Source organism: Jaculus jaculus, chromosome 4 (assembly GCF_020740685.1).
Source record: "Jaculus jaculus isolate mJacJac1 chromosome 4, mJacJac1.mat.Y.cur, whole genome shotgun sequence".
In the NCBI taxonomy this organism is placed as follows: domain Eukaryota; kingdom Metazoa; phylum Chordata; class Mammalia; order Rodentia; family Dipodidae; genus Jaculus; species Jaculus jaculus.
The window spans coordinates 139,398,563-139,410,718 of record NC_059105.1 but is presented as its reverse complement, the minus strand read 5'-3'; the positions used below and the strand labels follow the sequence as shown (position 1 = coordinate 139,410,718).

At 32.3% G+C, this 12,156-nt stretch overlaps 1 protein-coding gene across 1 annotated transcript in view; it reads left to right on the top strand.

Annotated features, from left to right (window-relative positions):
* The window catches only part of Gbe1 (1,4-alpha-glucan branching enzyme 1), a 282,900-nt gene that overhangs the window by 186,470 nt on the left and 84,274 nt on the right, over positions 1–12,156 (top strand). Inside the window, exons 8-9 of the mRNA XM_004665512.2 lie at positions 4,444–4,559; positions 7,582–7,709. Of these exons, the coding sequence (XP_004665569.1) occupies positions 4,444–4,559; positions 7,582–7,709 (244 nt within the window). The remainder of the gene's footprint in view (positions 1–4,443; positions 4,560–7,581; positions 7,710–12,156) is intronic.

The following is a 12,156-nucleotide window of genomic DNA, read 5'->3' as shown; positions in this document are numbered from 1 at the left end:
GAAACACGCTGGCCGATAGGACATTTGTTTTCTATGTGACTCTATATCCTGTCAAGTTGATAATTAATATTCACCACCATGCCTATTACAGGTATTTTGGCAGCTCATTGTTGGAGGATTTATGTCCTGTGTGAGTCACAATAGGACCATGTACAGTCCTCTGAATTTTCCCCTATAACTTTGTTTCATATGCTTATATTGTAATAAGCTTTAGTCCATGGGTACAGCCATGTGGTCAAAAAGTTCTTAAATGAGTCTGAACCTTGCAGTAGAATTAAGGATTCCAAGAACAGCTCTCCTGTAAGTTGAGTTGAATATATATAGTGTATGTATATGCAAAGACAGATTGAATATTTTCATATTATAAATGTATAAATATATGAAAAGAAAAGAAATCTTCTTCTCCATAACAATAACAGTGACATTGTTTTATCTGACTGTTTTCAACTTTGAGTTCTGGATTCTGTCCATTTATGTACTCACAAAGTGATGGAGCTAACCTTAGTTTACCCAATTCCTTCTCATGGAAGATCTTTAGTTACTCCCTTTGCTGAAAGTATGTATGTTGAAAATTAGTTTCATCAGACTATTGAATTTATACAGTCAGGTACTTGGTCTACATGTGTCATGGTAAGGCAGTAGCAGACAAAACCATTAGGCCACTGAAATAATGGGGCATGCTTTATGATTTTGCATGTCCTCAATTTCCTGCTGTAGTAGATCCCTTCACTTTTTCTTTTTCTGTAAAGCAAAGGCTAGCCATTTGTAAAGTGCTAGTCCTATACAATTTGTCATTTTTGTTTAACTGTTCCTTACAATCTAGTGATAGAAAATCTATTTGACAGAAACTTTTAAAACTTTTGCTTTCTAATTGCTTCTCCCAACTTTAAAATTTTACTTGTGGGCCTGGAGAGATGGCTTAAAGGTTAGGCACGTGCCTGTGAAGCCTAAGGGCTCCAGTTCAAGGCTCAATTCCCCAGGACCCACGTTAGCCAGATACACAAGGGGGCGAACACGTCTGGAGTTCATTTACAGTGGCTGGAGGCCCTGGCACACCCATTCTTTCTCTCTCTCTCTATATATATATGCCTCTTTCTCTGTCACTTTCAAATAAATAAATAAATAGTAAAGTTAAAAAAAGCTGCTTAAAAATTATACTTGTGATATTTCTTCTCCTTTATTTTGTCTTATTTTGCTAAGTTTCTATAGTAAATTTTTGTTTAAAAATATTGTGTTATTGGTTTTTGCCATTTTTGTAGGAATATATTTTCTTTCAGCAACAATTAATAAAATAAAATGGCATTTTCTTTTGTAAATATTTTGATTTATTTATGTGCAAGCAGAGAGAGATAGAAGAAAGACAGGCAGAAAGAATGGGCATGCCAGAACCTCCAGCTACTGCAAATGAACTCCAGATGCTTACGCAACTGAGAATCTGTCTTTACATAGGTACTAGGGAATTGAGCCCAGGTTATTAGGCTTTGCGGTAAGCTCACTGAGCCATCTCTCCAGCCCTGATTGTGTATTATTTTAAATGTGATACAGACTTGGATTATTCCTTTCAGATAATTCACATATATTTTTTTTATGTTTTTTTGTGTGAAATTTATTAGAGAGAGAGAGGGAGAGAGAAAGAGAGAGAGATAGAATGGGCATGCCAGTACTTCTAGCCACTGCAAAGAACTCCAGATGCATGTGCCACCTTGTGCATCTGGCTTACTTGGAACCTGGAGAATCAAACCTCGATCCTTAGGCTTTGTAAACAAGTGCCTAAACCACTAAGAAATCTTTCCAGGCATTGTTTTAGTATATATTTTAAACATTGTTTCAGGTTAAGAGTGTTCCAGATATCTAAATAATATAATGTACCCATTTGAAGTTTCTAACTTTATACTCCATTGTCATTTTCTTATTTTCTGATTATCATATGATAGTTTTATTTATTTGCCCATGCCAAAAATGTATTTGTATTTACATAGTGATACCAACATGTATTCATTTTGTTTTAATAAAAAAAACATAGTTTTATTTATTCATTTAGTCAAGACAAGACCAGGAGAATTATTACAGTGATAGGAATCAGTAGTTTTTTTTTATTATTATTATTTCTGCCCATATAAATATAGGCACTGTGAAATGATGCCCTTTCAATGATTAAATTCACATCATTTTCCTCTTATTGATAAATTACAATATCACTTGCTCATTATTCTTTATTTTTATCTTTATAAATATTACATGCAGTTTTAGATATAAGTATGTGTTTAATCAGAAAACATTCAGTTCATAAAATATGTGTTATACTGTGGCCCATGTCTACAAGGACAAGCTAGGCATGTAAATACACAATAAATGTGGAGTGATTAGGGCTGGGAAGAGTTAGATGTTATGTATTCCATTACAGGAATTAAAATAAAAATAAAAAATACTCTGCAAGTCCCCTTCCCCCAAAACAATGTTTCTTGTCAAATAGGGCCCAGAGATGATTTTGCACTCTGGTTTTTGTACTCACATCTTCACACAAACAAATTTTTTAATATTCATACAAGTCATTTTCCAACTTTGTGGCAGTTTTCATTAAAAGTATTCTCAATTCATTTTTCAAAAGAAAAAAAATATATGTTCCTCTTTGTAGCACTATTAGAAAAATATATATGTTCTTTCAAAACATTGTTTTCAAAGGATTATTGACATGGAAAGAACTATAACTTAATTGTGTATTTTTCTCAAATTTTCATATAACAGCCTTATTTTGAAAAAATACAGAATATATGTAGGGATAGAAATAATTTAGCAAGTCCTTATAAATCCCTATAGTTTTATTGTGAATCCAAAAACCTCTATAAAAATAAAACTTGTCAATTAGCAGAGATAGTAAAGGAGGACAAGACTGTGAAGTTCTGTGCAGCACACTGTGGATCTTGCAAGGGGGTAGCATATGTTGCTATGTTCATTGTTTTTTTTGTCAAACATAATTTTCTCCTTACATAGAAATGAATATATGTTAATAAGTTATAATCAAATTTTACCTTCATCCTATTTAACCTAAGCATCTTGAAAAGTTCCCATTTTCTTTTATATTTACTGGGTACTTACTTTTTTAAAAAAGTTTTCTCAATGTATCTTTCAAGCTGTCTGTAAGTTTTCAAAATTCAGGGTAACTTCTATCAAGCAGGTAATTTCCAACATTTACTTTTCCTCAATGTTTAGATTTAGAATTCTGGGGTTGATTGTGATGACTTAATATCCACTTATGCTTGTTAATACATAAATTTCAACTGAGTTAAAGATTTGTGTATACTATTACAACTTTGTCATTAAGCTAAATGAGGTAGTAAGTCTTAAAACCACAGTTATAATAAAATAGAGAACTCAACCATAGCTATATGACTAAAGAAATGCTATTTGAGGATGCCCTCTTTTCAATTGTCCGAAATAGATTTGTTTCATGTGGTGTTTTTAATTGAGTTGTACAGTTCTTTGTATTGCTTCTGTCTTAATGGATATGAAGTTCTTTAACTTGTAGACTTCTCAGCTTTATTAAACATGTGTTTTTGGTAATTAGGTTTTCTTTTCTTGGTTTTTTTTTTTTTTTTTTTTTTTTTTTTACCAATACAGAACAATCTAGTAAACATTATATTGCTTACCACATGGTTAATTTTAAGTTGTTTTTATGTTTTACACTTAAGTTTTAACTTGAAATGTGTTAAGTAGAAAGTCATTTGAAGGTATTTTTAACCTATAATAAAAGTGTATTTTCTCAGTGGAAATAAAAAAAACCTCAAATAACTATGCTTATAATCTGTGAAACATGTAGAGGAACTTTCTGAACTAAGTACCATGTTTTCCTTTTTGGTTTCTATTATGTATAATTACTATGTGGTCACTGGGGACATAGGATCAGCATCCCTGCATTTGCATTCCCTCAGTCTTTCTTAGGTACTAAATGATTTTGTGGTGAAATAAAATTTAATAAGATTTCTGTTTAAAAATATTTTAATTATACAAGCAAAATGGCAAAACGGTAAGCATTAGTTATTTGCTTGGTTTTGTGTGGTTTTAAACACCATACTTCTTTTTAAAAAACTTATTTGAGAGTGACAGGCAGAGAGAAGGAGGCAGAGAAAGAGGGAGGGAGGGAGGGAAGGGGAGAGAGAGAGAGAGCGAGCATGCCAGGGCTTCCAGCCACTGCAAACGAATTCCAGATGCATGTGCTCCCTTGTCCATCTGGCTAATGTGGGTCCTGGGGAATCGAGCCTTGAACCAGGGTTCTTAAGCTTCATAGGCAAGTGCTTAACTGCTAAGCCATCTCTCCAGCCCAACACCATGCTTCTTGAGACAGAGATGCACACTGTTAATGGACCTTAGTAGCAAGTGAGATACAGCAACTAAAGGAAACTCTGTTCGCATTAGGCTGAAATATATTTTTGTCTGATATTTCAGCTGGGAAGTTTTGAGATTCCTCTTATCAAACATAAGATGGTGGTTGGAAGAATACTGCTTTGATGGATTTCGTTTTGATGGGGTCACCTCCATGCTATACCATCACCATGGAATGGGTAGGTCACCAGATAAATGATGTAGATAATGGTTTTCTTTGTATTTTGTTTTAGAAAGTCGTAACTACAAAGACTATTATTGTTAACTTGATCTTGCATTGTCTTGTTATGTATTGCTTCTTCTTAATCACTTCTGATACTTTTTTGCAAGAGATAAAGCATAAATATATCTTATAAATAGTTGAAAGAAAATTAATTCCACTGAAGTATGTCTTCTTAGTAGTAAACTATCTTTAATATGTAGCTTTTAAAACTAAATTTGAAGAAACCATTTATCACAGCACCTTTGGGATATATGCAAAATAGCATATACAATGGAACAAAGGCAAAAAGTGATAAATGAGACCATTTGTAAATTTTGGGGCTGTTTCCCTATTATATATGGAGAAAATAGGTACATACTAAACATTTATTTACTTGATTTAAATTGTATTGAACATTCATTAGATCTTTGATAAGAAAGTTAAACAGGGGCTGGAGAGATGACTTTGCAGTTAAGGTGCTGGTCTATGAAGCCTAAGGACCCAGGTTCAATTCCACATTACCCATGTAAGCCAGATGCACAAGGTGTCACATGCATCTGGAGTTCATTTACAGTGGCTAGAGGCCCTGGCATGTCCATTCTCTATCTGCATTTTTCTCTCTTCTCCTCTCAAATAAATAAATAAAAATATTTTTAAAAATGTTTAGTGGGATCTTAGTATCTTAATTTCCAAAATATAAAACACTGAAATATCCATTTATGCATATTTTAAATCTATCTATGGCTTCTAATGTAGGTTTACTTCCTTTATTTAAATGTCCATTTATTTGTTTACTTTTGAGTCAGGTTCTTGCTGCAGTTTCCAGGCTGGCTTCAACCTCCCAATCCTGTCTCACTTCCCAAGTGCTGGGATATCAGGTATATGCCACCATAGCCAGCTTCATTTTCTTCATATGCTGCTTTTTTTTTTTTTTTTTTGTAACCATATGCTCAGTAACAACAATCAAACAAAAATGAGAAATTTTGACACAGTGTGTCTTGGGAAGTGACTGCTAAGGAGAGAAGCAAAGGATTCGGAGAACTGGTGCTTCATCATGACACTGCCTGGGAACTGCTCTGAGGGGAGAAGTTGAATCTATAAAGCATACAAGGTGGCAGTTTTATCTCTCCTCCAGATTAGAGAGAACCTGAATTTGAGTATCAAAAGCCAAGATTGGCAAAGTCAAAAAGATCTGCTGAACGTGGCCAGCATTTCAGGGTACTGTGACATAAAAGTGAACTAAAGCTCAGGAGTATGTGCTATACATTTTATATGTTGAGAACACAATAAATTATGAAGACAGAACTTTGTTACCTAATATGTTGGGGCTTATAGAAATACAAAAGCACAGCCTAAAATTGAATACATGGCATATAAGAGATAATGAAGTATTTAGCATATTGACACAGTATTAATTATATAACTAGGTGATAAAGAAAAATTCATCAAGAGATATCTTGGGGGGGGTAACTTAGTAAAAACTGTTGGAGGGCAGAGAGATTGCTCAGTGGTTAAGGGGCTTGTCTGCAAAGCCTAAGGACCAGGTTTGATTCCCTAGGACTCACATAAAGCCAGATGCACAAGGTGGTGCATGTGGAGTTCCTTTGCAGTCTTTAGAGGACCTGGTGTGTCCATCCCAGGCCTCCCTTCTTCCTTCCTTCTCCCTCTTTCTCTCTCTGTCATAAATTAAAAAAAAAATTAAATGCAATGGGAATCATATTATTCAGTTGCCAGCAGTAGCTTCAAAATTCTTAGAGAAACATTGTGTGACTTGAGAATTTCCATAGTTAAATGGCAAGGAATAGGGAGCCAGTAGAAATAGGAAAATTGTAGTCAAAGGATACAATCTAGTAGTAAGTTAAATATATTTTAGAGAGCTAATATACAGGATAATAAATGTAGTTAGCAATACTGTATTGCTTTTTTTGGAATTTAGTGAAAGCAGATTTTAAAGGTTCATACCTCTATATACTTACATATATCTATGTAGAAACTATACATTGAATATCTTAAATACACGTATAGTATCAATGTTAGATTTTAACATAGAGAATGATATCAAAAGAATGACACATTTGGTAGTTGAATTATTAATGATACAAGAGCATGAACTTGAGAAGCTTCCATAAATGTACTTGAAAGCATCCTTTAAGGTTATAGTACAACAGACTGAAACAAACAAACCAAAAAAAAAAAGAAAGAGTAAGTAAAAGAACTTAGATCCAAGGAAACAGACTGGTGGTTAGCAGTGATTTAATGTAAAAGTAAGAGGAAATTGCTAAAAGAATAGATAGTAAATGGCATGATCACTCTAAGTTAAATATATTTTAAGCATCCAAAATAGGTAGTGAGAGAAAAGCAAGTAATAGTGAATTTAGTTCTGATTCATTCTTTATCATAAGAAATCTGCATGAAATAATTGAAATAATCTTAATATAAATATTATATCAGTTTCAAAATTCCCTGAACACTTGATTTTTTTTATTTCAGAAGGATATACTACAATGTACCATTTTTATAAGAATGAAAAATGTTGAAAATTTGAATTTTTTTTTTTTTTTTTGTTTTGTTTTAGAGGTAGGGTTTCACTCTAGCTCAAGCTGACCTGGAATTCACTATGTAGTCTCAGGGTGGCCTCAAACTTACAGCAATCCTCCTACCTCTGCCTCCCAAGTGCTGGAATTAAAGGTGTGTGCCACCATGCCTGGCGAAAAATTTGAAATTTAGAGTAACTTTTGCTATTTTGTGACTGTATTTTTCTGCTGTGCAATTTACTTAGAATAAAATTATATCAGTAAAATGATTTTTAAAAAATCAAATGGTAATTGTTTTGCAGGATTTCATGAACTCTAGATGTAACATGGAGTACTGAATTAGTGTGGGTGTTTCCAGAAACATCATTAAACTTTCGTACAGTAATAATGCCTGATTTTGGGAATGTCTGCCTAGAGTTAAGATTTATATGTTAACATAATATGTCTATATTTTTTGTTCCTCAGGTCAATGCTTTTCAGGTGATTACAGTGAATATTTTGGTCTACAAGTAGATGAAGATGCATTAATTTATCTCATGTTGGCAAATCATTTGGTTCACACATTGTATCCAGATTCCATAACAATAGCTGAGGTAAGCACATGATAATCTCTTAACATGTAACCCCCTTTATTGCAGAACATTTTGTTGGCATATAGTATATGAATAAGTAATCTCCTGTTAATAACTGCAGAAATGAAACCATACACTGAGCATAGTACAGCTATCTTGTATGGGTAGCACATTATTCAGAATTTACTGTTTCTCTATTAGGAGATAATTTATACTAATTACTTTTTGCTATTTTATTATTAGAAAGAAAATGCCAGTGATTAGAAAGTAAAATGTCCTAATCATGGGACCTGAGACCTTTGGCAGTAAAAAATACTGAATATTAATGTGTTACTTCCTATTTATTTATTTATTTATTTATTTATTTATTTATTTATTTATTTATATTTTCTGGTTTAATCATTAGAGATGTCATGTTTCACTGCCTAGACATTTCTATGAAGTCTTCTGTGTTTGGTTGTGATTACCTTTCTTGTTTATGTTACTCTTCTCAGGTTGTCAGTTGTGCACTAGTTACTCATGATAACTAAAAGTTCATGATTAACTGTCCCAAAGCTATACTGTAATGATATAATTTGGTATATGCATAATTGACAATTCCCCTCCTGGTGATAAATGTGATGTTAAATGCTTATGCTAATTTAGATTTAGTTCTAAATTCCCCATGGCTTTCTGAGTCTTCTAACAAGGAATTATTATTAAAATTAAATTTACCGTGTTAACACTGTTTTATTCAAATTATAGTGGTGGGCATATGCAATAATAAGGATCTCTTCAACAAGAGTTAGAGTTAAGGTATATCTTTGTATCCTTGGCTGTTTAGCTCATTGTAATGAGTTTGCTTTTTGTGGTATTTATTACTACTATAGCATTTGTATATTAATCTCTTGTAAAAACCAAAAATCTCCAACTGATTAGTATGACTCCATTTTTTGGCAATAAAAATAAGTTTTATTTCCTCAGAGGCCCTTTGTTGTCTATGTATCTTTTGGAAATAACATCCCTAAATTCCTGAAATAAATAAATAAATATATAAAATTATTTTATAGATTTAAGCAATAACCCCAAACTATAACAAGCCAGTATTAAACTATACTTTCTACCCCTTTAGATTTGATCATGAGACTATAAGACTTGATAGTATTTACACTAATAACTTTATCTGCTGAGTGCCTTCTTAATATCAGATTATATTCTAGATTTTTATTCCTTCTTATACCAAGTATTTTATGTCAAACATCAAAAAATTAATTATTTTGTCAACTGTATTTATAACAATCCAAAGCAGAGACATTCCATATGATAAACTAGTACAAACAATTAATGACAGCATAAATCAAAAGTGGGCATTGAAGAAAAAGAAGCAATTATTTAATACATGAAAGTTAAAATTGTTACATTGATCTTTCTATTCATTTCAAGTAAGATGGTTTCATCATCTAGGGAGCCTTGTCTGATTATCAGGGTTTCTACCAATCAAACTTTGAGACTTCAGCCTACTTTATATTACTTGGCTTTAGATTCTCTTAAACAAGTTGTGCCTCCAATTTATTCTACTTAAATTGAAAACTACTTCAATTTCAATGCATCACTTGTCTGTCAGGTGGGAGTCTCTTCAAAATGTGGAATTGATCCTCGTGAACTTTTTTTTAAAAGAATTATGGTGCAATGGCTAAGCAATTTGATTTTATATAAAGTAATTTAATAGATATGTGAATTTATTCAAATGGCAATTATAAAAACTGAACTCATGTATATATTTCTACATAGTTGTTTTATTATCTAAAACATTTTAATTCCATTCTCCCCTCTGCAATAGTCATAAGTGTTTTCTAGATATTGAACTTTGGAAACATTTTGATTCAAAATATGTAGGCATTTTCACATGCTACATTAGTAGAGATCAACTTTTTAATAATTTATTTATTTGCATGGGGGAAATATATATAGAGAGAAAGAGGTAGAGAAAAAATAGGCATGCCAGTGTCTCTAGCAACTGCAAACAAATTCCATAAACATGTGCCACCTTGTGCATCTGGCTTATGTTGGCACTGGGGAATACAACCTGGGTCCTTAGGCTTCTCAGCCAAGTGCCTTAACCAGAAATCCATCTCTCTGGCCTCAACATCAACTTTTTTTATATGTGGAATATATTTGCTTTGGTGACTTTTATGTTTGCCTTTTATTTTTCTTTTCCATTTTAAAAGGATGGCCACCCACTCTACACATTCAAAGAAAGATGCAGCTAATGAGACAGCTTTTATGGTTTAAATTTTGGAATTTAGATAAAGTGTTATCTATATACGTCCTGGCTGGCCTGAATCTCATTATATAGATGAAACTTTTCCTGACCTTCATTCAGTCCTTCTGCTTCTGCCTTCCTTGTGGGGAATTTACTGACATATAACATCATGTCCCATGATATCAATATATTTATCTTATCAGATTATATATTTCCTCTAATATACACACACTAACATATGCATGTGTGTGTGTGTTCTCTCTCTCTACATGTATATATTTTTTCTTAAGCAGAATTTTCTTTACCTTAACTGCCCACCTGTAACCAGAAATATTGATAACTACATCTCTTTGTTAAATATTTCATATTAAATCAAATGCCTAATGAAAATTTTATCCAATTTTCATAGTGAATTGAGCTGAACACCTATTAGATATAAGATATGTGAAACGGCCTCTTATATTTTCATTTTTAAAATGTTTTCTTTTTCTGATGGTCATTCTATTTCCATAATAAACTGGAAGCAACTATGCAGAAGTAAGACAATATTGACAAGCATTATATTTTCTCATGTTATATACTACCATGTGGCATATATATATATATATATATATATATATATATATATATATATATTTATATGGAACAGAGTAATTATTTTGGAATTCTGAATAATTCATAAACTTACCAGCCAGATTTTTAGTTTGATGAATTTGTGAATGGCATCCTAGAAGTAGCAGCATTTTTCAGACCTCAAGTGCTCTGAGAATATATAATATTTTATTAGAAATAATAATAAAGAGCTAGAGAGATGGCTTAGTAGTTAGGGCACTTGTCTACAAGCCAAAGGACCCAGGTTCAATGCCTCAGACCCACATAAGCCAGATGTACAAGGTGGCATATGTATCTGGAGTTCATTTGCATGGCTAGAGGCCCTGGCATGCCCATTTTCTCTCCCCCCCCCACCTTACTTCTCTCTCTCCCAAATAAATAAAATAAAATAAAATATTTTTGAAAAGAAATAATAATAAAATCTAAGGAAGTGTTTGGATATACATTTAAAAGCTTGTTTCAAGCACAGAAATACAAACATTTCAAAGTAAACATGGTGCTTTGAACTTGAAATGATATTGGAAATGGCCTGTGAAGGTATGTCTGTCCATTTCACTCTCTTTGTCAATTATCACAAGTGTGCTGATAATTGTTGTCATCTCATGATAAGTGTGGTTATGTCTATTTAGGTTATGTCTATATCTAGTTTATGAACCCTAAAAATGTCAGATAAGGTGTGTTGTTTGTCTTCAATTGCCTCAGAGTTCCTCAACTCTTTCATACAGCTAGTATTTTTGGGGTTCCGGCTTTGTGCTCAGTGCCATTCTTTTGCACTTGTGATACAACTGTCAGCAAACAGCTCATTTCCCTTAGTTATCTTATATCTTAGTAGGGAGTAGGGAAGCACATGACTAAGTAATAAGTTGTACAGCAAATTCTTATTGAATCTAAATTGAATCTTCAGCTAATGTATTTGAGTATTGTGCTATTGGTATTCAAAATTTATTAAAGGACATAGATAGGGGCACAATAACTCATAAGATATTTTTTTAGAATACAGAAAAATTATATATTGAAAATTCCACTTGGAAACATACTTTCTAGTCAAATATTAATAAAGATTAAGTAAGACTGTAGCTACATAGAATAAATGAGAAGAATTTGCTAGAAGGCTAGTGTAGAATGATAGTATTTAGATTACATGTTGCTATTTTAAAAATAATATCTTTTGTAAATCTGGTCTTTGTGCCTATTTTTAAACTCATTTATCTGTTTAATTGTTAGGTTATTAATAGGGTGGTTGTATCATGACAGTATAAAACACTCTGCAAAGAGCCTTGATATCTGGGCTATGACTCTACCATTAATAAACTTCTATCTCTTAAAATGTCTTCACCTCAATAACCCTTGTTTCTCTATCTGCTAAATAACCAGTAGCTAATCTCAAAGACCATTTCCAAGTATACTACACTGAAGGGTACTTTATTGCTTCTCTCTTAATGTGTTCATACTGTTTTCCATTTCACAAGAATCTAAACATGTCAAATATATACTCCATGTTGGGACTGGAATTAGAGATAAAAAGTATATAAGATATATCTATAAATATCTCTATATATCATATATATATATACATATATATATATATATATGCAATAAATAATAAAATGTATT